The 27,665-nt window shown below is 33.4% G+C and overlaps 1 protein-coding gene and 1 long non-coding RNA gene across 2 annotated transcripts; one reads left to right on the top strand and one right to left on the bottom strand.

Annotated features, from left to right (window-relative positions):
- The first annotated feature begins 322 nt into the window (after positions 1-322).
- On the top strand, positions 323-26,570 carry LOC127866211 (ophiophagus venom factor-like). The gene is made up of 13 exons (XM_052406639.1): positions 323-414; positions 728-902; positions 16,316-16,491; positions 17,317-17,460; positions 17,714-17,898; positions 18,070-18,189; positions 18,414-18,504; positions 23,115-23,192; positions 23,546-23,654; positions 24,164-24,262; positions 24,802-24,876; positions 25,585-25,690; positions 25,983-26,570. The coding sequence occupies exons 1-12, from the start codon at positions 334-336 to the stop codon at positions 25,683-25,685; spliced, it is 1,434 nt and encodes a 477-aa protein (XP_052262599.1). The 5' UTR covers positions 323-333; the 3' UTR covers positions 25,686-25,690; positions 25,983-26,570.
- On the bottom strand, positions 7,377-11,039 carry LOC127864834 (uncharacterized). Its single transcript, XR_008042306.1, has 5 exons — positions 10,903-11,039; positions 10,239-10,305; positions 9,872-10,064; positions 9,479-9,570; positions 7,377-9,142 (listed from the first exon to the last, which is right to left on the bottom strand). It is a non-coding gene; the product is annotated as an uncharacterized LOC127864834 (long non-coding RNA).
- Positions 26,571-27,665: the final 1,095 nt, after the last annotated feature.

Consider the following 27,665-nt stretch of genomic DNA (forward strand, 5'->3'; position numbering starts at 1 on the left):
TTATAATTTATAAGAATGTAAACTGACGCAAACACATTTGAGAACATCTTAAGAAATAGTACTTGAATAAATTCACTGGTCTCCAGAAGTACAATTTAAATTTATCTAGTGATTACAAATAAAATAGTAAGGAGACTAGAATGGACTCCTTCAAAGCTGTTATTGGTTGCTGTTTTTCTAACTAAAACTAACATAGCCCGCGCCAAATGTATGTGTCATCATGAATTGTGCTTTTTAATAGTGTATATGCTAACTGAGCATGACGGTCCACGAAATTTTTTTTAGTTCATCGTTGTTGATGTTAGCTATTTATATTTCTAGGGCGCGTGGGGAATGCAAAGTGACCCCCAAAATGACCCATCATTGACGTCATTTGTTCTCATATCATTTCAAGAATGCAAAATTTGGAACGAGGTTAGTAATTGATGAACTAATAGAGTAATATAATTTTTACTTCGTCAATGCAAATATCCAAGCAGCGCCACGTAATGTACATTTGTTTAAAGAAACGTTTAGAGATTTAATCCACTGCACGTTTTTCCAAGGTTTCTGAATCAGTAAATTGATAATTTAATCAATAGTTATCGCTACTAATTATACATAAAGCAAAACGTTCTTAAGTTAGAAATAGGATCAAATAATCGTTTTCTGGTCATAATAAAATACTTTTAAAATCAATATATGATTTGAAACATGAATTGAGTAAGTGTTTCATGCATCTCTACAGGAGATAACTAATTCCTCTCGAAGAGCAATGGCATATCTAGAGCAACTTTCAGAGAAGGCATTGCGAGAAAATCCTTTTCTTCTGGCTATTACAGCGTATGCGTTAGCTTTGGCAAACAGTGATAAAATGGATTTTTTCAGAGACTTGCTATATGACACCCGATCTGAGGAATCAGGTAAATCAACTATATGACTAAATTGAACAAAATACCTGATAACAAGAAATGTCTTTATATAAGACATTACTGTTTTGAAATTTAATACTTTGATGATATGAACATAAAATACAAGATGTTCAAGATGACAGGTAATGTGACTTCTCAAAATTCATAACATACCACACTTCGTGTGATCTGTACTGAATATTTCATCTACGCAGATGATAATAAAGTAACATGAATATAATATCGATGCATTACCATAGATCTTTAATTACATCAAATTGCACTAAGTACATATTTAAATTCCATTTATGTTTTTATATTCTATAACATCAACGGTAGGTGTTGAAAGTAAGATTCAATTATGACATATATTTTTTATTAAAATGCAACCACCCATCATATATAAATAACAGTGGGTAATGAGATTTTAATTCCCCATTTATTGAAACACATGGAAGGATTAATGAGTCCTTATTTGCAAACTGACGCTTTTATTTGAGCAAACCTTGAATACACATGGTTTGTTTAATAAATTACAACTAGTTTTTTTCACGGGTTTTAGCCTGTTACCCACATACACAAAAGAACAGTTATTAAAGTACACGTGCCGCGATTTAAAGAACCCGTAAACCCACTTTATTTATCGAATTTAGTGCATATTCAAACCATTTCACACCTCACTTCAATTTAATAACGGTGTTATTAGAGCGAACGAATGGGGCAAAGTCGTGAATTTTCACACATTCCGATCTTCTCGTCATTTTCATTCAAACCGTAAGTGACGTCACTTTCTCCCTTTGTTCATTATCTCAATAACGAACCGGCGTTATATGGCTTTGGATGTATTAGCTCTCGCAACTTTAGATAGAAACAATGATGAAAAAATGAAGATGGTAGTGATTATGATGAGTTTTCTGTTCAACCGTACATTTATGAGCGACAGTCAATCAGTTTTTTCTGATTCTGACTCGGACAGCGAGGATAATTTTGCCGATGTTCAAGACGGTATCCGGAGAGGCGCCCCCTCGAAATCTGAATTGGTGAAAAAAAACATCAATTATTGTTTTCAGATTGCATAAGATTGTATTAAATTGCATGCTAATTGTTGTTGTTTTTTTTAACTACGGGGAAAATATCTTCGAATAATTCAGCCGCGAAAACTTTTAATAAGCGAAAAAGGAATTTTTTACTTTGGTCACATAGAGGAAAATCACGTGAAGATGGCGACGTCCATGCCGAGGCAGGTATTTTTCGTCTTTTTATACTCTTTATTAATTGTATTTATTTTTGAAATTTCGCTCACTTTCCAGCCATATGAGTAACAAAATTACTGGCGTTTTGTTTTCATTGTAATACTCGCTCTTTATATCGACTTTACTCGCCGCGAAATTTCTTTATCTAGGGGGCACTTATCCGGGTCATCAATTCTAACAAGAGGGCACTTATCCGCCCCCTATTTTTCAACAGGAGGGCAGTTCTCCGCCCTAAAAAAACAGTGAGGAGGCTAATCTCCGCCCAGTGAAAAATCTTTGAGGGGGGGGGGGCACTTCTCCGGGGGGGGGGGTGGGGGGCGCCTATCCGAGACCCGCTCAAGACGACCATCGTGTTGGGAATACGGATTGGTAAATATATTATTGTGTTTCATGCAAGTGTCGGGAAAAAAATCTTCGATTGTTATTCTACAGTACAAGCTTGTTGAATATGACTAGGTTACACAAACACTGGTTAATAATAAAAAAAGAACGGATACTTGCACCAGTGCTGATAAAAAGGAATGTAAATATTTCTGATAACAAGAATTTAAATTTGAAACATTGTTTCTATTAATGATATTATAGTTTCATGTGAAGATTTTTATTAATTGTTTAAAGAAAATACAAGAATATTATTGTTTGTTGATATAATTGGACTTGGGCTAATCTCTTATCTGAAACCATACTCTGTCTGCAATAATCAACTTGTGATATATCCACAGATAAGGCACATTTCAACAGCCAAATAGCCACTAACTCCATGACACTAATGGCAGCGCTGTATGGACTAATACACAACCTTGGTAACTGGTGTTAATTCGACTGGTAGCCATGGAAATGCTCGAAACATAAGAAACTAAGAAATCAATCATAATATCTATGTATACATTGTTTTCTAATACTTTTAAAAACTGGAAATTCGAGTAAGAAATGGAACTCATCTTCGAGAATGTTAAATTGTTTACATATAAACCGCTTTAGAAGTTGAAATATGTGTCTTTATTTAACTTGTATTTATGATAGTATGCACAAAGTAAATTCAGTTTTCGGCTAATTATAGGTGTTAACCTTTGATCGGCGTATACTATGTTTTAAGGTTTCGCATGTTATTGTATGAACCAATTGTCGTGGCGTCAAAATTATGTATGAGCGACTGTCCGGGTTGTCAAAACTTTGTAGGAGCGACTGTCCGGGTTTGTTAAAAGAATGAAGGAGAGATTGACCGGGTTGTAAAAAGCATGTAGGAGCGACTGTCAGGGTTGTCACAACAACGTAGGAGCGAACGTCCGCCTTGTCAAAATTAGCGTAAGAGCGATTGTCTGTGGGAGCGATTGTCCGGATACCCATTTCAGAGAAATTACAATCTGTTCATTTTTTATGAATTCAATAAAGTGTTCTGATAATTACAATCCATGCACAAAACCCTTCTCAAGTTACATTTTTATCTGAATATTTTATGATATCATACTGAATGGTGTTAGTAAATAATATTAATAAATTTTATGCTATTCCAATTCCATTTTAAAATGTCTTTTAATAATCTGTGTAATAGACAGTCATTTATTTAAGTTAAATATCAGTATAAGAAAGTTTACATATTTTTTTTTACCAACATTTTGATTCTCTCATACTTTCTTAAGTCAGGGAAATATTATTGAAACAAACCCAAATGATATTTTTGATTCTTTCTATTGTTTGGTTAGTTAGCTGTAGCCCTATTTATTTATCAAATGGAATGCATTTGTAATAGAAATTAAATTATAACTCTATCAAGCTTTTTAAAGCAGCACGTATGATACGATTTATTAGTGGCAATATGAAATAGTACGTTGCTCCGGACGGTCATAAGTTTGGACATTTTAATATAAGGTTTAAAAATCGAATATTTGAATATATTATAATATTGACAAAATAATATTCGAATATCATTTTCAGTATTCGTTCCCCTCCCTAATTCGTTTCTTTTATTGCAGTTCCACTGATTCACCTATTTGTTCCTTATAATACAAGAAGGGTTGTAATTTATTGTTTTTTACTAAGCCATTTATACATGCATGCGTCTAATATATTATTAATCCATTTCTTACGAGTAACATCATCCATGGCAAAACCGAAAGGTCGCTTGTTTTCCTTTCCGCACGTTCTTTGCACCCGAAAACAACACACTGAACCATGTCAAATAACGATTGTCATGAAAAAACACACAGAAGAAGCACACGTTCTTAATAAAACTTGTATAAAAAGAATTGTTTTAACATAACACGCGCGATATTGAGTGTCAAAGTTTACGTTAAGCGTGAAGTGCTCACGCTTCGACCCGTAATAACAATAGAGTTTCCGTGTCATGCGCGTTGTTAAAAGTGACGTCACAACCACAATAGGTGGCGGAAATACCCGAGTTTACGGGAAATAAAATCATCGTTTTAAGTATCATAAAAGGTTTTGCCATTGCATTTGATGATATCACTCGTTTTTGAATAGACATATTTTTAAACTAGAAATGGCGCGGCAGAGGCCGACGCGTATCCCCACGCTGAATATTTGACCTAGGTGTGCCCCAGGGTTGGTAATGGGGCCATGCATAGCTTAGATTGACCGTATTGTCATAAGAGAAGTTCATCATCAATTAGAAGTGAATTGGTGTAGAAATGAAGAAGTTATAGTAAAAGGCAATTTTGGGTGGGTGTGACATATGTGGGCAGGGCCCCCCAGGGTTGGTAATTGTGCCATGCATAGTTGAGATTGACCGTATTGTCATAAGAGAAGTTCAGTATCAATTTGAAGTGAATCGGTGTAGAAATGAAGAAATTATAGTAAAAGGCAATTTTGGGCGGGTGTGGTCTATGTGGGCGGGGCCCCAGGGTTGGTAATGGGGCCATGCATAGTTGAGATTGACCGTAGTCATAAGAGAGGTTCAGTATCAATTTGAAGTGAATCGGTGTAGAAATGAAGAAGTTATAGTAAAAGGCAATTTTGGGTGGGTGTGACATATGTGGGCAGGGCGCCCCAGGGTTGGTAATTGTGCCATGCATAGTTGAGATTGACCGTATTGTCATAAGAGAAGTTCAGTATCAATTTGAAGTGAATCGGTGTAGAAATGAAGAAATTATAGTAAAAGGCAATTTTGGGCGGGTGTGGTCTATGTGGGCGGGGCCCCAGGGTTGGTAATGGGGCCATGCATAGTTGAGATTGACCGTATTGTCATAAGAGAGGTTCAGTATCAATTTGAAGTGAATCGGTGTAGAAATGAAGAAATTATAGTAAAAGGCAATTTTGGGTGGGTGTGGTCTATGTGGGCGGGGCGCCCCAGGGTTGGTAATGGGGCCATGCATAGTTGAGATTGACTGTATTGTCATAAGAGAAGTTCAATATCAATTTGAAGTGAATCGGTGTAGAAATGAAGAAATTATAGTAAAGGCAATTTTGGGTGGGTGTGGTCTATGTGGGCGGGGCCCCAGGGTTGGTAATGGGGCCATGCATAGTTGAGATTGACCGTATTGTCATAAGAGAGGTTCAGTATCAATTTGAAGTGAATCGGTGTAGAAATGAAGAAATTATAGTAAAAGGCAATTTTGGGTGGGTGTGGTCTATGTGGGCGGGGCGCCCCAGGGTTGGTAATGGGGCCATGCATAGTTGAGATTGACTGTATTGTCATAAGAGAAGTTCAGTATCAATTTGAAGTGAATCCGTGTAGAAATGAAAAAATTATAGTAAATGGAAATTTTTGGTGGGTGTGGCCTATGTGGGCGGGCGCCCCAGGGTTGGGAATGGGGCCATGCATGGTTGAGATTGACCGTATTGTCATAAGAGAGGTCCAGTATCAATTTGAAGTGAATCCGTGTAGAAATGAAAAAATTATAGTAAATGGAATTTTTTGGTGGGTGTGGCCTATGTGGGCGGGCGCCCCAGGGTTGGGATTGGGGCCATGCATAGTTGAGATTGACCCTAATGTCATAACAAAAGTTCAGTATCAATTTGAAGTGAATCCGTGTAGAAATGAAAAAATTATAGTAAATGGAAATTTTTGGTGGGTGTGGCCTATGTGGGTGGGGCGCCCCAGGGTTGGGAATGGGGCCATGCATGGTTGAGATTGACCGTATTGTCATAAGAGAGGTCCAGTATCAATTTGAAGTGAATCGGTGTAGAAATAAAGAAGTAAATGTAAAATAACCTAAAAAAATGAGTGATAATTTCTGACGCGGCCCCACCCCAACCGCTATAAGTTTTGACCCAGGGGTCAGATTAAAATTCCAAATAGTGCAGGGTCGCACATATGCTCATAGCTACCATGTGTGTAAGTTTCAAGGTTCTAGTGCTTTTAGTGTAGGAGGAGATAGTGGCCAGGACGGACAGACGGACGGACGGACAGACGGACGGACGGCGGAGATAACCACAATATCCCCACCTTTTTTTCAAAAAGCGTGGGGATAAATAGCATTTTTCGTTATAAAAGCGAAATTGGACGCGCGGTCCTAGCGCACCGAACAGATGCTACGGTCTTGGCGGTTATGCTTTTGTTTAGATACCGGCCATTAAATTTCCTTTGCCATGATTATTATACTTTTTTTATGGAATATATTGAAATATTTTGCTCACGAAACATATCAATAAAGCTTATTATTAATGACGCTTAATAAATTAACGATTTCAGCTCTTGTTTTTAACACAGAAAGGATGAATGTTTTGACACCCATTTTATCTGAAGTAAGCAAAGCCGAAAACTATCAAGAGGGTCCGCTATATACGCTGTCTCATCATAAAATTAACACCCTTCCTGTGTTATAAAGCGGACCCTCTTGATATTTTTCGGCTTTGCATACTTCTAATAAAATGGGTGTCAAAAACATTCATCGTTTGTTGTTTATTTTGCAAGAAGGTAATTATGTACAATTATATGAAAGGTTATTTACCTTAAATTATCAATTCATTAAAATTATGTAAAGAATCTTAAATATCACGGCCGAAAAATATCAAGAGGGTCCGCTATATACGCTGTCTATCATAAAATTAACACCCTTTCAGTGTTATAAACACAAAAGCGGAAATCTTTAATATATATATGTGTCATAGGCTACAGAAATCAGTACAAACGAGGAAAAATCACATTTTCGTTTTTTTTGTCATTTTGTAAAAGATGAATGCAAGCATAAGTCAAATCCAAAATTTTAGGTTTCTATCTATAATAGTTTTTGAGATATTGAGTTTTGAACACATGCACCCTTTATACGATCTTTTAGCTAAATAATGGTTTTCTATATCAATTGACATTGACAACAAACTCTTTTGTAAATACAGTATACATGTATTTACCGTATAGCATTCACACATAGATTCAATGCATGAGCTACACTGACCATTATTTTTACATTTTATGTGCGAACAAAAGCAATCATTTGAATACAGCGGTTGATATGGTAACGAATTTACATAAAATACATTAATTTCATTAAAATTGTTTAAATATCAGGAAAAAAACTAAATATTTACGTTTTTGTCAAATATATGATAAAACTGCTTATAGTCAATGATCTTAATTTCAACATGGTGTTTATTTAATACATAGTAACACAAAGAATCTAAGAAAATAGGTTGAGTTAAAGTGCAACATGTCCTTTTTTTAGAAAAGATCCACATATTTGACAGTGTATTGATTTCAATCCATTTAAGACTTTGCACAACGTAAACATCATATATGTAATTTAATAGTGCCATACATATATGCTGGTAAAAATGTTTATGTACAGACATTTTGCTGATGGTAACCATGGCAACAAATAGATAACATATCCATTTTAACTGTTTTGAACAGCAAAAACACCAAATTTTATGAGTAAATCCTTTCCCATACATATCAAACATGAAAAAGAACAATATTATTTGACCAAACAATTTAACTACAATTTGTTTACGAAACCCACATAGTAAAACCGCCATAAATAAACACAAATAATAACAACATGTACTTCTAATTCAGAACAATTAAAGATGAACAAGTATTATTTTTAAGGCATTAAGATACCTTCTATAAATCAGTTAAAATAAACATAATACCATTATCATATAAATAGAATTAATTCCATCAACAAATAAGTAAATGCCAAAATAATGTTTCCATAGCAACCAACATTCTTATTTTACATGTAAATGGGTTTCGCAATCATGGGTATGATGAGCTTCAACAAAACTTATATATTTCCACCTGTCATAATAAATGAACACACATGGACAGTGGTTTATTTATATGGCTAAATGTTTTGACAAAAATTATAAAACATGTTTCAAGACATGACATTTCACATTAATAGCATCACATCATAAGTTTCAATTTAGAAAATACCATGCCACAGGCCAATTTAATATTAAAATTTTCACACTAGTAATTGTTGCTGAAAGTTCACCAATGAACAGTTTATATGGTAAACAATAACATAGAACTTGGTAATCAAAACAAATAATCTAAGGCTATTTGAAAAACAGGATCATACAATTTTCAACCTTAAAACAAACAAAGATAGGATAGGGCACATGTTTTTTGCAACTTCTGAGTTACACGGACAGTTTTTGTTATTATTACTTCGGCTTGGGACAGGTAGCTTGTCTACTGAGGTCCGATTAAAAAAAGCTGCCCTATTTCCTCATAAAGGTACCATTGTCAGGCGATACTGAGTCAAGGTCCTTTTATTCAGGCTGGGCAAGACTGGCTAGACATTGATGGTAAGAGGTCAGCACTCTTTAAAGTTTAACAAACAGTGAGTTTCAACTGTAGATTTTTCACTTGTTTTACAAAATACCAAGCCTGCTTTACCAGCATCAATGAGGAAATGTTGGTACTTTCAAATGTTCTTCAAGGGTATGAACAACTGGGCAATAAAAGTTTTCCAATCGTATAGGTGCACAGGCTTCTCCGAATCATCAATCATGTGCAGCACATTAAGTCCAGACCTTGAGGAGGTGGATACAGTCTCAGCAACAATTTCGATGGTCTCTGCATCACAAAGTCTGGAAAAGTGTGAGGCATGAACATTGGTTAAATATTGCAGAGCTTTATTTCCTTCAAAGAGAATGGCAGTTTTTCAAACATTTGATAAGCTTGTGACTCAAATGTTCACAATTTAACTATTTAACTAAACTATTTTTTCACAATTTAGAACAGTTCTAAACTCATTTTTTCACAAAATGAAGGGCCAAAGGCCACTTCACAAAGATGGGAAAAAGTACATGTATTAAAAACATTTCTTATGAATACAGGAAGTAATAATTTTGCCAGTGCTCATTGCAATATGTATACTAACATTATCAGATGGTAAATTATTATCTACTGATGAATATACCTACACTTTGACTTCCATAATCCAAAATGCCAATCAGGCTAGAACTTGATGTGGCCTCAGTCATCATCATCGAGTTTCTCATTCGAGTGTGCAGCCCTAATTGAAAATGGAAAGAATATAAATATATCATTTTCACAATCTGTAAAAAAAACTAATAAAACTTAAACACAAATAGTATGTCTATTCTAAGCCCTTCTTATTTGTTAACCAAACAAAAAGCATTCTCAAACATTTTTAATATCAAATATTGCATTAATTAATATGAAATCTATTTTAACATAATTATATGTAAATAAGGAGTGATTTTATTTTTTTTCCAAAAATTTATCCTTTAAGATGCAAAAATGGTACCAAGTTTTCATGCAATAACATTGTATGCATAAGTAAAAGTTCTTACCAACACTAACTCTCCACAATGCATACCAAAGTACACAGTTGTTCTTATTTTGTTCAGCAGTTGTCAAAGTAGAAAACTGCCTCTTCCTTCCCTAGGCCATAGTGGTGAAGCTAGTAATGCACATAGCTAACAACAGTGTTGGCGCCTTTCCCGGGTGATTCACCCTCATTCGCCAAGTAAAACACCTGTTTTCCTGCAAAAGAACAAGAAATGAAAATAAGAGCAAAATGACTATAATTGTTATTTGATACAGAAATATGTATTTCATATTTCACCTAAAATAATGACAGTCACACCAACACATTTTTGCATATTTAAGAACAATATGGGACATGTAACTGATCTAGAAATTAATAATCACACCTACCTGTACCTTCACAGCAAACACCAAAGACATCACATTTTTTCGCAGTCTTGAAGTAGTTTGGTCCAACCTAAGATATATTTAAGTTTTTAAAACAATTGTCAAGATTGAAAAGATAAATATCTTTCACTTAACTTCATAGCAATATAACAAAATAATGCAATAATAATAATCATCATTAATAATAATCATAATAATTAAGTGTCTTTAGGAGTTTCGTAAAGTCTGGATGTTATCAAGTGGGCTTTTATTACTATATCCATTTCATCACGAGTGAGTTCATGGCAGTATTGTCTAAAAGAGATTGCTTGTTGAATGTTAATGACATCGCTGCACGGTTTGTTATGAAATGAATAACAGCCACATGTTAGAATTTGGAATTTGTTTTGCTTTTCTTGTTCCTTTAATTGTTTGAATCAAACAAGGAATTCTCAATAGGGACAGACACATTCTGACCCTGTGAGATTTCTGTGGGATCGTGGTTGCTGAACTTTCTGTGACATATTTACAATTTAAATAAGTGCGCCATTACATTTTGTAACCAACAACAAAGTTTTCGTAGCAAACTATTTTACTTCCGGGTTAACAGTTTCATTTTCAATGTTCTCTAAATAGGACCATTTTTTTACCAAAATTAATGATTGTCAAGTTTATTAAAATATCTTACCTGATTTTAACTACGATCCTTCAATTGAAGAAATTATTGTAAGGATTGATTGACAATTTATTCCAAAGGAACTCGCAAACAAACGGTGAACAATGTCAATGCGTGGGCTAATTACGACACGCCATTTTTAGTAGAGGTCGCTCAACAAAGCAACGGTTACTTCCAACCAAATAAAAAATTATAAGTGTACATTGTCGATCAGAGCTCGGGGGCATTTCATTCTTCGAAAATATGCATATATCTCAAGTTTCAATAGGTTTTTCATAATATAATTATAACTTTATTTCCATTTTTATAACGCCGCGCTTCAATCACGCGTAGCTTAAAATAACGTCGACCGCGTTTGTACTGATTTCTGCTGACGACGTCACACACACATATATATATATATATATATATCACGGAGTGTATATTGACAGGAGATGAATCGAGTATTTGACCCTTACTGTAGTAAATTCAATCTTATGCAAAAACTATTCATCCGATTTTATTGGTTTATACGTTATCTTGTTGCTTATTAATTCCTCTTTCAAAAAAATATAACTTTTAGTATATTCCCGTTGTTATTAATGGATTTATAGCGAGTTAAACACAAGAAATACACATTTTATGTTTTACCACCGCGCGTTTTAACGTGTTGTGGCTATCGATCTTTTACGATTAGCGTACAGCGAAGTGCCGAGGTTATACATTTTGATGTACCCACTCACGTCTTTTGTTAAATTATAGTTTCATTTCTCGACCGATTTTGACAAATTATATATCATTAGAAAGCTTACGTTACGTAGTAAACAGATATATCAATATATATTAAGTTTTTCTTCTGATTTCGACAGCCCGGCGAGTTATAACTTAAACTTTTGCAAATATCATACCGTTATGGAGTTTTAGAATCTAGATTTACGGTTGACATGTTCGTACTTAATACCAATTTGTAGCGTTTATATTTGGAGTTCAGTTTTAAAAATTACATCTTGCTTAGGAGAATAGAATTCTGTATACGATAGAAAAAAAAATTGTTTAAAAACGAAAGTAATTAAGGAATGAAGGCGGGAAAATGTAGCGCGCGTTCCTAACGCACTGAACTGATGCTACGGTCTTGGCGATTATGCTTTTGTTTAGAAACCGGCCATTTAATTTCTTTTGCCATCTTATTATATTTTTTAGGGAATATATTGTAGTATTTTGTTCACGAAACATATCAATAAAGCTTATTATAAATGAATCTTAATAAATTAACGATTTCAGCTCTTGTTTATAACACAGAAAAGGTGTAAAATTTATGATGAAACAGCGTATATAGCGGACCCTCTCGATATTATTCGGCTTTGCATGCATACTTAGATATACAAATGGGTGTCAAAAACATTCATCGTTTGCTGTTTATTATCAACAAGGTAATTATGTATAATTATTTGAAATGTTATTTACCTTAAATTATCAATTTATTAAAGATTCTTGAAAATTACGGTCCGTGTTACGCATTTCGTATTTTGACATCAGGGCATCATGTCCAACTATTGAAAATCAGATTTTTTTCACCGGGACGATAACGGCTTGGATTTAGACAGGCAGACAGATATTTTATTCAGACTTAAACAACAGTACATCGTCTTCAACTCAAATATATAAATTATTTTAAGACGAATTGTTAGGTGATTACACATATAGCAGTGATGATTCTGAGAATGTTGCCATGTTTTTTATCCGTGTAATCTAGAGTCCATGGTTTGAGCATTTTTATCGCGGTGTTCAATAAAAGATATCTCAATAATCTTGTTTATTGATAGATCTGTGGTTTTATTGCCCCTGTGTTCAGCACAAGCCAATTATCTCGTTATGATCAGATACTGTGCCGACCAATACTAAATAACACTATGGTGTCATACGCCACAGCAGGGACCTATACTTGTATATTGGTCCCTAACCACAGGTGGCAATGTCTGGTCAGTTTACACTTTTTATGATACCTCCATGTCTTCTCGTGGTATTAGTGGTCATTTCTTGGAGTAATGTAACGCCAAATACTCAATTTTGCGTTTATAAGATATGTAGCGTATTGAAAACATTTATAGTCATCTGCCCATACAGATTGCCATAAACAAAATACTGTATAGATGTCAGCCAGCTAAGTCACAATAATTATAAGTGCTTAATACCTATACATGTACATTTTAAACATTTAAAAAATCTAATACTTAACATTTAACGTATTTAGCGGGTACCGGTAAAAAAACTCCGTCATTTCGTAGTCCTATAAAGAGTGTATGGTAGTGTACGGAACAACATAATTAAAAACAGCATTCTCATTTGACCACAACGGGGTTAAATAATCTTTTCGAAAAATATAAATAATACAGAGTTTTAATTTAGAATTCTATATATTTATAACTCTGTTAACTTATAAAGATATTTCAATATACATGCATAGACAGTTGACCGTGATTTTCAAGAATCTTAAAATAATTTTAATTAATTGATAATTTATGGTTAATAACCTTTCATATAATTTTACATAATTACCTTTCTGATAATAAACAACAAACGATGAATGTTTTGACACCCATTATATTTGAAGTATGCAAAGCCGAAAAATATCAAGAGAGTCCGCTATACATTTGTATACGCTGTTTCATCATAAAATTAACACCCTTTCTGTGTTATAATCAAGAGATGAAATCGTAAATTTATTAAGCTTCATTAATACTTAGCTTTATGGATATGTCTCTAGAACAAAATATTTCAATATATTTCATAACAAATATAATAATCATGGCAAAGGAAATTCAATGGCCGGTATCTAAACAAAAGCATAATCGCCAAGACCGTAGCATCAGTTCAGTGCGTTAGGAACGCGCGCTACATTTTCCCGCCTTCATTCCTTAATTACTTTCGTTTTTTAACAATTTTTTTCTATCGTATACAGAATTCTATTCTCCTAAGCAAGATGTTATTTTTAAAACTGAACTCCAAATATAAACGCTACAAATCGGTATAAAGTACGAACATGTCAACCGTAAATCTAGATTCTAAAACTCCAAAACGGTATGTTATTTGCAAAAGTTAAAGTTATAACTCGCCGGGCTGCCGAAATCAGAAGAAAAACTTAATATATATTTATATATCTGAAAACTACGTTACGTAAGCTTTGTAATGATATATAATTTGCCAAAATCGGCCTAGAAATGAAACTATAATTTAACAAAATACGTGAGTGGGTACATCAAATTTATAACCTCGGCGCTTCGATAGAAGATCGATAGTTACGACACGGTCACGTGACTTAGACACAACAAGATATTTGGCGTAACGGTCCCGTTTCATATCCGTGTAATCTAGAGTCCGTGATATATATATATATATATATATATATATATATATATATATATATATATATATATATATATATATATTATATATATATATATATATATATATATATATATATATCTATATATATCTATATATATATATATATATATATCTATATATATATATATATATATATATTTTATTTATTTATTTATATATCTGAAAACTACGTAACTTAGGCTTTCTAATGATATGTAATTTGTCAAAATCGGCCGAGAAATGAAAGAATAATTTAAAAACAAATGAGTGGGTACATCAAAATGTAAAACCTCGGCGCTTCGATTTACGCTAATTATTAAAGATGGATAGTTACGGTCACGTGACTCAGTTTCGAATAGATATTTTCCGTACGGTCCCGTTTCTTATCCGTGTCATCTAGAGTCCGTGATTAATCCTAGGGTACTGAAGACAGTAAAAAATCGATTTCTGTATATCAAAGCAGAAAATACTACCTCTACTTGTAAATGCATCATTGCTGGTGTTCCCCAAGGATCTATTTTAGGACCTCTTCTATTTCTTATTTACGTTAATGATCTTTCGCTAGATCTTACATGTGATTCTGCAATGTATGCTGATGATACAACTTTGCACACTGTGGGAACAAATATTCAAACAGTTTGAAATAAGTTACAAACAAATCTTTCGATTGTAAACGATTGGTGCGGAACTAATAACATGATTATTAATCCACTAAAAACTACTTGTATGGTTTTAGGGTCGAAACGGAAAGCTCAAAACGTAACAAATCTAAAACTTAAAATTTCAGATACTGTGATCAAAACAGTAAATTGTCAAAAACTACTTTGCCTTTATATTGACAATACTCTATCTTGGAAACTACACATAACAGCGTTTGCTCTAAAATGTCATCACGAATGTTTCTTTTGCAAAAAATAAAACCATATTTAATCCTTGAAATGCGTAATCTCTTCTACAATGGTTATATCTCACCTATATCCGACTACGCATGCGTTACCTGGAGTCCAGCGACCAAAACGGAAATTGATTGAATAGTCAAAATACAAAAGCGTTGTGGTGCACATATTTTTAATAAAAAGTACAACACTAATTCAAAAACATTATTTAAAGAGCTAAAATGGTTTACTTTCGAACAGCGTAATCACTATTTCACGTCAGTTACTGTATTTAAAGCATTTCACAATCAAACCTCAACATACATACGTGACCTTTTGACACATTCACAAAATAATCACTATAACTTGCGATCTTGCGAAAAGGGGGATTTAAAGCTAGTGCGGATACCCAAAACAAACTATTTTAAATAATCGTTTGAATTTTCTAGCAAAAAAAAATGGAATTCGTTACCCCAATCTATTCGTCAAACTAACAATTTAATTACATTTAAGAAAAAAATTAAAAGCTTATCTTTCTTCCACACTTTATGAAATAAACTGAACATGCTTCACGTTGTTTTAGTAAATAACATAAGTATAATGTTTGAATACTGTTCTTGCATAAAATAGTTATTGTAGCTTTATGTCTGTCATTTGTTTTTAATTATAATATATATCATTATAAGTGTGCATGCATATGTGATTATGTATGTTTTGTTCTTATTGCTCAAAATGAAATATGATGTATTTGTTGTAAATTGTATATTGTTAGAAGACCTTGTTGAAAATAAGAAATGTATTATATACATTGCATATTATGTAATTTCATCTGATGTATTTCTTAACAAGTTTATCTTTAAATAAAGAGTTTATTATTATTATTATTAATATTATTATTATTATTATTATTATTATTATTATTATTATTATTATTATTATTATTATTATTATTATTATTATTATTATTATTATTATTATTATTATTATGTGAGCATCACAAGGAGAAAATGTTTTTTAGTTGTATGTAATTTCTAATCTTATACATAACAGTGATTGAATAATGAACAGCAATGCTTAACTTGCGAATATGACACAAAAAACAGCAATTTTACATATGAACATTTTTAACTACAGCATAATGTCCAAATTATTAGTTTGCGTTTAAAAATTGTTGTTTATGTTTCAAGATTTGCTATTCTGGAGTAATCGCGGCGATGCACCAAATGGTTACGGTGTAGAGACGACTGCTTACGCTCTACTGACCTTTTTAGAGGTTAAGGAATACCGAATATGTACCAAGATAGCAGCCTGGCTCTCAAAACAAGATACCTTAATCAAAGATTTTGGGCAAAATACAATGCAGGTAAGATTATAATGCATAATATTTATGTTCTGTTAAGTCGAGGACAATTCGTTAATTACTTGTTTTTCTTTTACCGGTTTAATGTTTTTTTATGTATTTAATCATTTGAATTATGGAACCCTCATAATACTATGTACTTTTATAACTAAGGGACGTCTGTAATTCTACGTTTCCTAGAAGATATGAAAATTGTATACATGGATATATAATGAAGAAATTTAAGTCGCAATAATCGGTTACATGGAATGTTCATGCATGGTGTATCCAGGAGCCGAGAGATTTGAACTTATCACGTCTGTAACGTTAGGGCTGTTAGATGGTGCCAGAATCCATCAACCTGTGTAATTATGAAGGGGTTGTTTTAGGTAATGATTATTCATCAAACTGAGAATTTTGCTTACTTGTTATACTATTGTTAATGATTTCAGCATATAACTTATACATTTAGTTACATCAATTAATTCTCAAATATAAATCTCGAACTTCAAGTTTAATAGCAAGGATAATCGATTGTCGCATTCTCGTCATGTAACCTCCTAGATCAATCTACTAAAACGCTGATAAATGTAAAATTACCATATTGTAACATAATGCAGTATGATATAATAACGCTTTACATTTTTTCCACAACGGTATACATCCTTCAACAGTTATGTGAAAAGAGGTGTAAAGGAGAATCATCCAGTAAACTTGGATGAAACAGCTTGCGCAACATGTTTGACATAAGTGTTCCTGGCACGCAACACGTGCATTGTTATACAACAAAAGTCGACAATGTTATAGATTAAATCCCGTTCCAATTTACTGTATGAATGATATTTTCAGAATGCAATCCCACTGCAAGCCTTGGCTAAGTACACTGAACGCATGTACAGAATGAACGAAATCCTCGAAGTTCGTATTGAAAACGGACCGTTGGTTTGGAGTGGTCTTCTATCCAGTATAAATGATCATGTAGCAGAAATCGATGTACGTTTTACAATCAATAAAAACAACAATCAAATGTGTACTATGTTGAAATAATCCAAGCTTTTACAAATACTATTTATAGTTATATAATTTTAAAATAGGCAAACATTTATAATTATGTCTTGTCACTTCAACAGAAAAAATGTGTTGCCCTAAATCATGGCTTACTCTCTATGTGTACAATTTTACCCGAAAAAGTAAAAATGCAGTTTTTGTAAATGATTTGATTTTTACTCGTTGTTTCGTTATTTAGCTCCCACTGACAAACAAAAGCAATCGGTTTCAAGTGACGACAACCGGGTTTGGCAGCGGTACTTTGACAATTGAAATGTCTTACAACACAAAACCAGAAGATGATACAATTAACGTACTCAATAGTTACAATATAAGCAATATTATCATTAAGGATTCACTTATACTCAACAATCAAAATGAAAGGTATTTGTCTTACTTGACCCGTAAAACATTTCGTATGAATAGTGGCATATTATAGAATACACCTCTTAATTAATATCATATATGTAAGAACATATGGATACACTTGGGTTCGATATTTAAAACATGTTTCACATATCACTCTTTATCAAATACAAGTATTTACGTTTGCAGCAAATGTGATGTTTGTGGTTATTGTGAAGAGCCGTCACAGAATGAAGATCGGTTGGATGGTGAAAAACGTCCAGACATACAGATTTCAGCGCGCCTGAAATGTGTGCAATTTGCTGTCAAGTACGGAAACATTGTATTTTCCATACTGTACATATTTTGTCTTTAGTTTTAGTTACCTGCCTTTAGAGGCAGTACAGCATGGCGATACAAATGTGTTATTTGCTAACTTTATTTGCTTTTCATACTTAACACTATTAATAACCAAGTTTGTCATTGGATTTAATAAGATCCCCAAATGCGTTTTAAACGGTAAATTGTTTCAAAACGAGTTTTCAATTTTGTAGAACGACCTCCGGTCATAATTACACAGGGCTGTCCGTTGTAAAGACTTACCTCCCAGTCGGGGTCAATATTGTGCCGTCGGATATACAGAAGGTAATTGCAGGTTATACTGAATCAAAAGACAGCTGTTATACAGATGAAATGCAAAGAAGTTCAATTACTCCCTGTTTTTAATTCAGGCGAGAGATATAACACGTAATGTTAATGCCTATTATACTACTTCTGCAACTACTGCTTCTATTACAACTACTACTACTACTACTTCTACTAATAGTTCTATTACTACTACTACTACTTCTACTACTACTACTACTACTACTACTACTACTACTACTACTACTACTACTTCTACTTCTATTACAACTACTACTACTACTTCTACTACTTCTACTACTACTACTACTACTACTACTACTACTTCTACTTCTATTACAACTACTACTACTACTCCTTCTACTAATAGTTCTATTACTACTACTACTACTTCTACTACTACTACTACTACTACTACTACTACTACTACTACTACTACTACTACTACTACTACTACTACTACTACTACTACTACTACTACTACTACTACTACTACTACTACTACTACTACTACTACTACCACTACTACTACTACTACTACTACTACTACTACTACTACTACTACTACTACTACTACTACTACTACCACTACTACTACTACTACTACTATTGCGACTACTACTTCTTCTGCTACCACTACTACTACTACTTCTACTACTACTACTACTACTACTACTACTACTACTACTACGACTACTACTACTACTACTACTACTACTACTACTACTACTACTACTACTACTACTACTACTACTACTACTACTACTACTACTACTACTACTACTACTACTACTACTACTACTACTACTACTACTACTACTTCTACTACTACTACTACTACTACTACTACTACTACTACTACTTCTACTACTACTACTACTACTACTACTACTCGACTACTACTACTACTACTTCTACTACTACTACTACTACTACACTACTACTACTACTACTACTACTACTACTACTACTACTACTACTACTACTACTACTACTACTACTACTACTACTACTACTACTACTACTACTACTACTACTTCTACTACTACTACTACTACTACTACTAATAATGATAATAATAATAATAATAATAAAACAACTACTACTACTAATACTATTACTACCACTACTACTACTACTACTACTACTACTACTACTACTACTACTACTACTACTACTTCTACTACTACTACTTTTTGCTCACAAATAACTCGGAACCATATGAATAACCCATATGTAACTTATCTTGGTATCCACGTGGGCTGTATGAATTGGTCCCATCCGGGTCTCATATGGATTTTTATAAGTGTCCTGGGCCCTTATTCACCAAACAAGTCTAAGACTTAAGTCTAAGAATACAGAATATTTTTGTAATTGATATATTTAGGAATTGCTTAAATCTTTAGTTTAACTTGGTATTAAACACCACTTTCTATATAATTCTCCATGTAGAACAATTTGTAAATGTCATTATTACAAGTTGAGACCTGTATATATTCAAGCACTCAACGCATTGTTTTGGTTCTAAGTCTATTCTTCATTCTTAAGTCTAAGAATGGGTTGGTGAATACGGGCCCAGTGTCGGTTACATATAGGCTGAATATTTGTCATATGCGGGTCCCATATGAACTGCATGTATTCCTCTTGCCATCTTGAGCTCCTTGTCTCGAGTCTTCTTGAACGTCCGTGCCCATGTCCGTTCTATTTTACAATGCATGTGTACATAACCTATACCACAGCATAAGAAGCAAGTGTGCTTAAATATTTACGCAGTCACGGCCGTTATTCACGGGCGCCACCTCTTTTTGGGGATGCATTAATAAATGAGCCGATGCTACCTACGAGGTGGCGCGAGAAGGACCGGATGTTTTGACATTTCAAGGATAATACTGCAGGTTGCATAGATTGTATATGTTGTTTTAACATATTTCGCATTATTTTAATAATCAGTCAATGTAGTTCGATTCAGCGAAGATTAATTCATCCACAACTGCAAAGAAACATACAATCACCATTTATTGGGAAACGCGGGGACCTTTAAAAGTTGTGCCATGGTGGAGTTTTTGAAAGCAAATGGATGTTTTGTACCTGTGTAACAAGAAAATGTCCACCAGATTGACACGCTTATGCCAGAAAACGATTCAGTTCAACATATACTAGTTCCTACATGCACAAACACATTGACCTCTTGCGGATCTAATATATAATTTTGCATTTTTCCAAAAGAGATGGCGCCAATACCAAGGAGGTGGTGCTAAGCACAGTAGGTGGCGCCAATGCACGATCCATGAATCAGCATATGACTTACATGTAATAAATAATGTTCCTTTTCATATTTCTTTTTATGTGTCAACATATATACATTAACCCAAATATCTACAGAACATATAGATATTCTATATAAAAAAGCAAGTTGTAAATATATTTATAACCAACTCAATTAAGATTTCGGCAACCTGAATAAAACATAGTGTACGATAAACCCAAAATATGTCTTCAACAAATAAGGAAAGCTCTTTCTTGAATCGTAAACTTTCGTATTTTACTCCAGTTTTATAGCATATTCAATGACCAAATTCACAATAATCTTTTTGCAACACAGTCATGTTTCTTCATAAATATGTACATTTAACTTGTTCGATCATATTTCACTATCACATAATAAAGTTAAAAAGATCGAACATTCAACCTCGAATCCACACAAATAACGTACGGTCGGTAACGAAAATTAAAACAGCTAGACTTGTGCATTAGCGCCACCTCCTGTCATTAGCGCCCCATCCTTGGCCCTGGATCCGTCTCTTTTGGGAAATAGCAAATGATCTGTTAGACCGACTAGGGACCGATGTATTTGTGCATGCAACAACTTGTATATGTTCAAATTTATTGTTTAATGTTGTTGGCGTTTTAATTGGATGGACATTTGCTCGTCACACAGACCAAATACATCCATATGCTTTTCAAATGGGCTGTAATTTTGTGTTTTTGTAGATGTGTGGATGAAATAATCTTCGCTGAACCAAACTTCATTGTCCGATTTTTTAAATAATGCGAAATATGTTGAAAAACATATAAATCTTACGCAACCTGTAGAATTTGCCGTGAAATAAAAAACACATGTCCTTAGCGCAACTTCGGAAGTAGCATTGGCTCATTTATCAATGCATCGCAAAAAAGATGTGGCGCCCGTGATTAACGGCCGTGGCAGTGCATCAATGTAAACCTCGTCTTGAAAAGATATTCAAACAGTCTGATGATGTGATAATGTGATAATGTGGGACATCAAAGTTATGAAGAAAACGTGTGCATGTAGATGTAAAATTTTGAAAACGGACCATGTGTACTTCATTTACGCGTCACCGGGAGGGTCATACTTTAAATTTAAGGGATATGTTATACGCGTTTAGAGGCCCATGTTGGTTCAAAAGGATCATAAATTTTAATATATTGGTGTTTTAAAAACGTTTAAATACAAAATAACTTTTCCTTAGAACCGTGTTCACAACAACAAACGCAAACGCAATAAGTTTACTATAATATGTTTGTAGAAAAAAAATATCTAGATAATTTGTCTGAATTGCACCAATGATGAAAATACTATTGCGTGGACATGTAGACGTATTACGACTTGAATACTTGACTTTGTCAACGAACAAACAACTGTAGCAGACAGCATGTTTGAAACCATAACGATATCGATAATTTGTAAAAGAAAACCCTATAACATACGTATCGGGAAGTATAAATATAAAATCCCAATATTATATCTTAGATAAAACAGTATTTTAGAAACAAACATGACTTAATTTTTTTAATATTACCATTTACGCATGTATTTTAATCCCTCATGAATAAGCTCGAAGGTATGCAAATGGTTGAATTGATCGCATCAAACAAGCGTTTAAGATCGAAGGTTGTGTGACTGGGTGCGAGACGCCTTATTAATCAACTTCACTTACCATTACAATTCCGATTTGAAGAAAAAATAGAAAGTCAAACCTATTTGTTTTGTGTTAAAAAATCTATATACACTCAAATTCTACGAATCCTTCATACAATAAAGTTAACCCATTAAAAAGCAGTTTTCCGTATAGCAATAGCCAAAATTTAAAAGCTTGAAGTGGTCTGTAACATTGATTTAACGAATTATCAAATGCTCACTTTAGTTTTAGAGGAACAATATATTCCATTTCAATTTCCTACGACGATATGCGTACATTTACGAGCAAACGCGAGATTGGTTTCAGGCAGCGTCGGAAGCATGACGTAGTTCTCATGAATAATCATTATATTATTAATACGCGGAGCTCAAGCGAGGAAGCCTTGCTCTAAGCGATTTAGCAAGAAAATGAAACGTATGGGGAAATCAAAAAGCATCAGCTCAAAGTAATCATATTGTTGGCACCAATTTTGATTCACTGCAAATATTGAAAATTTAAGGTCGTGATTGTAGATATACACGATTAATTGAAAATATACATGCACATCTTGGTAAGGAAGTGATAATGCTGGTTGAAACATAACTTTGAAATGGTAATTACATATATTTTATTAAAAAACTGTTTAATATTACCTATATGTGATATTGCCGTACCGGTACTTAATTTCAGATGTTCAATGAAGGTGTATTTGTTCGATATGAAATGCCGAATGATGGAAAAGGTTTTGTTCAGTTTTACATGGATAAGGTACAGTCTTTCGTGATGAATAATTCGTGATAACGGAGATTTACTAGCCAAATGTTGTTTTTGAGTATCATAATACTTGTGTCATCTTGAGTGTAAAAGTTAAAAAATACTAAAAAATATTGTTTCGTGCTTTAAATATGTATACCAAACACAATGAGTACGTTTATTGTCAATTGTTTGAAAACAAATTATTTAACGCAAGAAGTGTGTACAGTTTGGAAAAAAACAAACACAACTACACACCAAATAATCTTAAAAGGGTTTTATTTAAAGACGTCACTTAATACTTAAGTTTTTTGAATATACGATTGTACTTAATTATAACTGTAGGGCATATTACTTTCCTTTTGCAGATTTCAACTGACCCTAGTGTATTTATCTTCAGAATTGAGGACACATTTTCTGATGACTTTTCAAGCCGTTTTGTGCTCTCAGTTCTTGTGTATGACTATTATAACCCAGGTGGGTCTGGTTTTTCCAAGTGTGCCACCGTTTAGTGCTTTTTTCGTCGAATCATGTTTGTGTATGAAAGAGAGCACACAAAAATAAACGATATTTCATTTTGAAGAAATTATGTAACACATTGTTTTTAACATTCAATAACATTCTGGATATTGTTTTGATTATTATAGTAACTTGTATGTGTCAAATCGCACAGTCAACATAGTGTTTTCAAAATGTGAATGTCAGTAAATCTGTTTTTGATTCTAATTGTTTTTTAAACGCTTTTAGTGCAATTTAAGCTTTTACATCGCTTTGACAGAGACATAGTTCCTTGGTAATCGCTACTGTATATTAACTTGTGATCCCCCGTTATGAACGTCTATGTATTATGTTATATTGTGCAAGAAAATTGTCTGATAGTACCGACTCAATCGACCTACTGGATTGGTCTTACGCACACGGTTAAAGATTCGAGTATTTTACGTGGCACATTCTGACAATTTGGCTGCTGTTTTTTAATATTTTAGAACGCTCGAGTATGAAGCACTACATGATTGGCTCAGGTAACGGACAGGCTTCCCCAGTTGTGTGTGATGATGGTGGTGGCCAGTGTAAATGCAATCGCGGTAAATCTGGTGTTTATTTAAAAATAAAGTTATTCTTCGTCTTCCTATTAAGTGCAGGGATCCTCCGGAGTTCGTTTCTTGAACCAGTATTAAGTGTCTTTACGGTAGATCGAAAGAACGCTCTCAAGTGGGGATCGAACCCGTGACCAACCGGTCGATAGGCTGAAGCCATATCCACTACGCAACTGCCACATACAAGTTGAGGGTAAAATATTTCTCCGAAAGTATTTAATTACGTTAACTGTATATACACACGTTATAACTAGAAAACGGTTCATCGCAAAGAATAAGGCAACGCAAATTGTTGTGTTTGCTCAAGAATAACATACCAATGGCGATAACCGATCTCAAATTAATCCTTGTTTTCCATATTAAGAGCGATTGTTTATCGTATATTTGATGTTTGGCATTAATATTTGAATTATATTCAAAGCGTGTCTATTGTTTTTGTTTACGGAATCATGGTAGGTATTTAGTACGTTTGATGATTGATAACATCCGATCTATAATTTATTTTTATTTTTCATTATAATTTATAGTTGTAAGTAGCGACTCGGAAGAGATATTCCAGGAGCCAACGCCAGCGGACGCACTATATGACCATAAACATGACGGTATGTCTGTGTGCACTGAAATTATAAAATTCGTGTGGTATGCTCTACCATCGATTGTTACATGACAGTTTTTGATTTGCTGAAGACAAAGAGCGTCACATTGCTGTTTAACTACTAATAATCAATTTAAAATAAAGATCGGATTATGAGCAGAATATGCTCAGTTCCCATTTCGATTTCATGTTTAATGCTCTCGGATCGAATGATCGGGAAAATTGTTTTTGGCCAATCTGTCTGTCATTCATTAATTCATTGTGTGTATCCCAAAACTTTAACTTTGGTCCTAACTTTTGCAATATTGAAGACAGAAACTTGATATTTGGCATGCATTTGTATCTCATAGAGCTGCACATATTGAGTGGTGAAAGGTCAAGGTCAATGTCATCCTTTAAGGTCAAAGGTCAAATATATGGCTTCAAAGCGGCGCAGTAGGGGGCATTGTGTTTCTGACAAACACATCTCTTGTTTTTTCGTGAATCGTTCAGATTATGATTCGTTTCCAAGCCTTGTCTAACGCATTACTTTTCCAAATCGTTCAACTTGCATGGAAAAAGTAAACATGTAATTATTAAATCGGTTAATACTACTTACCTCAGACGAAGTCAAACGTGCTAAAGAGAACAGTAATCTCAATCTTATATGTATATAAAAAATAGTCTGTAAAGTACTAGTCATGTATGCTTGACATTTTCTGAAATGTTTTCAAAGGCGAGTGTCATGTGACTGGTTGTTATTGCCACTCTGTTACCGGCGATCAAACGTGCTGCACTCTGTTGAAGAAGAAACCTACTTCAAAAGATGGAGAATAAGAAAGGTGAAATATTATTTATTAATAATAAACTCAAAGATTAAATAAACTTAGCGATAGATGATTTTATCGGTGAGTTGGTTTATGAACAAACAATTTCATTATAATTATTGGCTCCCATGTACATTAACTGAAACAAACACAGTACAAAATAATCATTGAATAATGAAACGGATATACAAATAGCTTTCTTTTTCGTTCGGTACGGTTTTGTGACTGTGGATGGCTTTATCGCATATCAAATACTTACACATGACAAAATGTGTTTGAAGAGGTTAAAATGTTTTTTTTTTTCCAGATTGAAACCAAATCTCTTCGGCACAGAAATGTTATCGAAACGGTTCCAATACAACGATCAGGTGTTGGTATCAACACATTTGACGATTTTTTCAGAATGTACAAGGAATTAGTTTATATACCTGCATGAAACGATTGTCTTTTTGTGTGAACGTTTTCTTTAGAATTGAGTAGTTGTAATCGACGACCACAATTGGTAGACATGAATAAACATGTTTTTGGTGACTTTGAATAGACCGATATATATAATCCAAGTATGTATCATTATCATGTTGTTTAAATTCAATGTATACATTTTAAACTATATTTAATATGTATATATAAGATATACATAGGACATTTGCGGATTCCGTCATTGCCAATTGTTTGAAAAAAAACAAGAGATTTGGTTTGGACTAGTTTCCACTTTATATATACATGCTATTTGAAGAAAATGCACCTTCTACGGGAGTCTCATATTACAATATGGTCAGTGGATTCTCTGTAATTTCCAAAAAAAATTATAGCTATATAACATTTATAATTTCTAAAAATTTTCCTTAAGTGATCTACAATGTCATTATTTGAAAATAAATGTCTCTAATCAGGAATAGAATTATTTTAAATTATTCAATATTTGTTTGTAAGAATATGGTTGCTTTTGTTTTTTAGAAGCATCTCATTGTGTCCAGATGCATGTAAAACGTAAAGTGACCGACTCACTTCCGAAAATATTTTTTACGCATCAACAGAGAACCCCGCAATAGTCATTAATGAAAAATTATTCTAAACCTCACAATTGGCTTCGAAGAATCATTGGGACATGCGTAATATATTTAAGTCCTTGAATATTTGTGTTTTAAATGACTATGGCCCAACAAATTTTGCAAGTAAATTGTCGAAGACACATGACTGACTTACCATCATACACATCCATCCAGTAAAATGACATTTTATAATACCGTGATATGTTGTACACAACTTAGAATATTATACATTTATTTATTTCGGTCAAAACAAATTGACCAATTGTTGAACTTTTAAACGCCTTACAAACAGCTTAAGACTGACATTTACAAGAAGGAAATTTAAACTAAAACTTTCAAGTTCGAAAAAGGATGATGCCGATTGCAATACACATGTTCATTACAAAACGTCTTGAGGCGCGTGAACGCCGACAAATATTATATTCAACTTGTTGTAGCTTTGGAGATCTCATATATTCAGAGACTAAAGAAATTTATACAAATAACATACACTTCCATTATGATATTATTCTAACCTAAACGCATTGATATATTGATGTTGTTTTTTTAAATGGGCATCGATATACAACAGCTTGCATGGAGTTAACAAGTTAATGTAAAAGCCTGGATATGTGTTTATACAACAAAGGTTACTGGTACAAGCTTTTTGGTCGATAACTTAATGTTCAACATAATCAAAATAACTCATTGACAGCAATATGTGTATACAGTATGATAATTCACGGTTTATATATAAAATTATACTACTTCTTGAAACGATTATGTGTGTCCCTTAATCCAAATGCTTAATGCAAAAACATTCAACGAATCTTAATTAGGCTTATAATTGTTGTTTTTCTTCACTATCAACTCCAAAATATGAAGCTAGGTCGGTCTTTTTCCGTTAACTTTTTTGTATAATACATGTTTAATGATCTTATCTTATAAAGACTAATGTT

Source organism: Dreissena polymorpha, chromosome 1 (genome assembly GCF_020536995.1).
Source record: "Dreissena polymorpha isolate Duluth1 chromosome 1, UMN_Dpol_1.0, whole genome shotgun sequence".
Classification (NCBI taxonomy): domain Eukaryota; kingdom Metazoa; phylum Mollusca; class Bivalvia; order Myida; family Dreissenidae; genus Dreissena; species Dreissena polymorpha.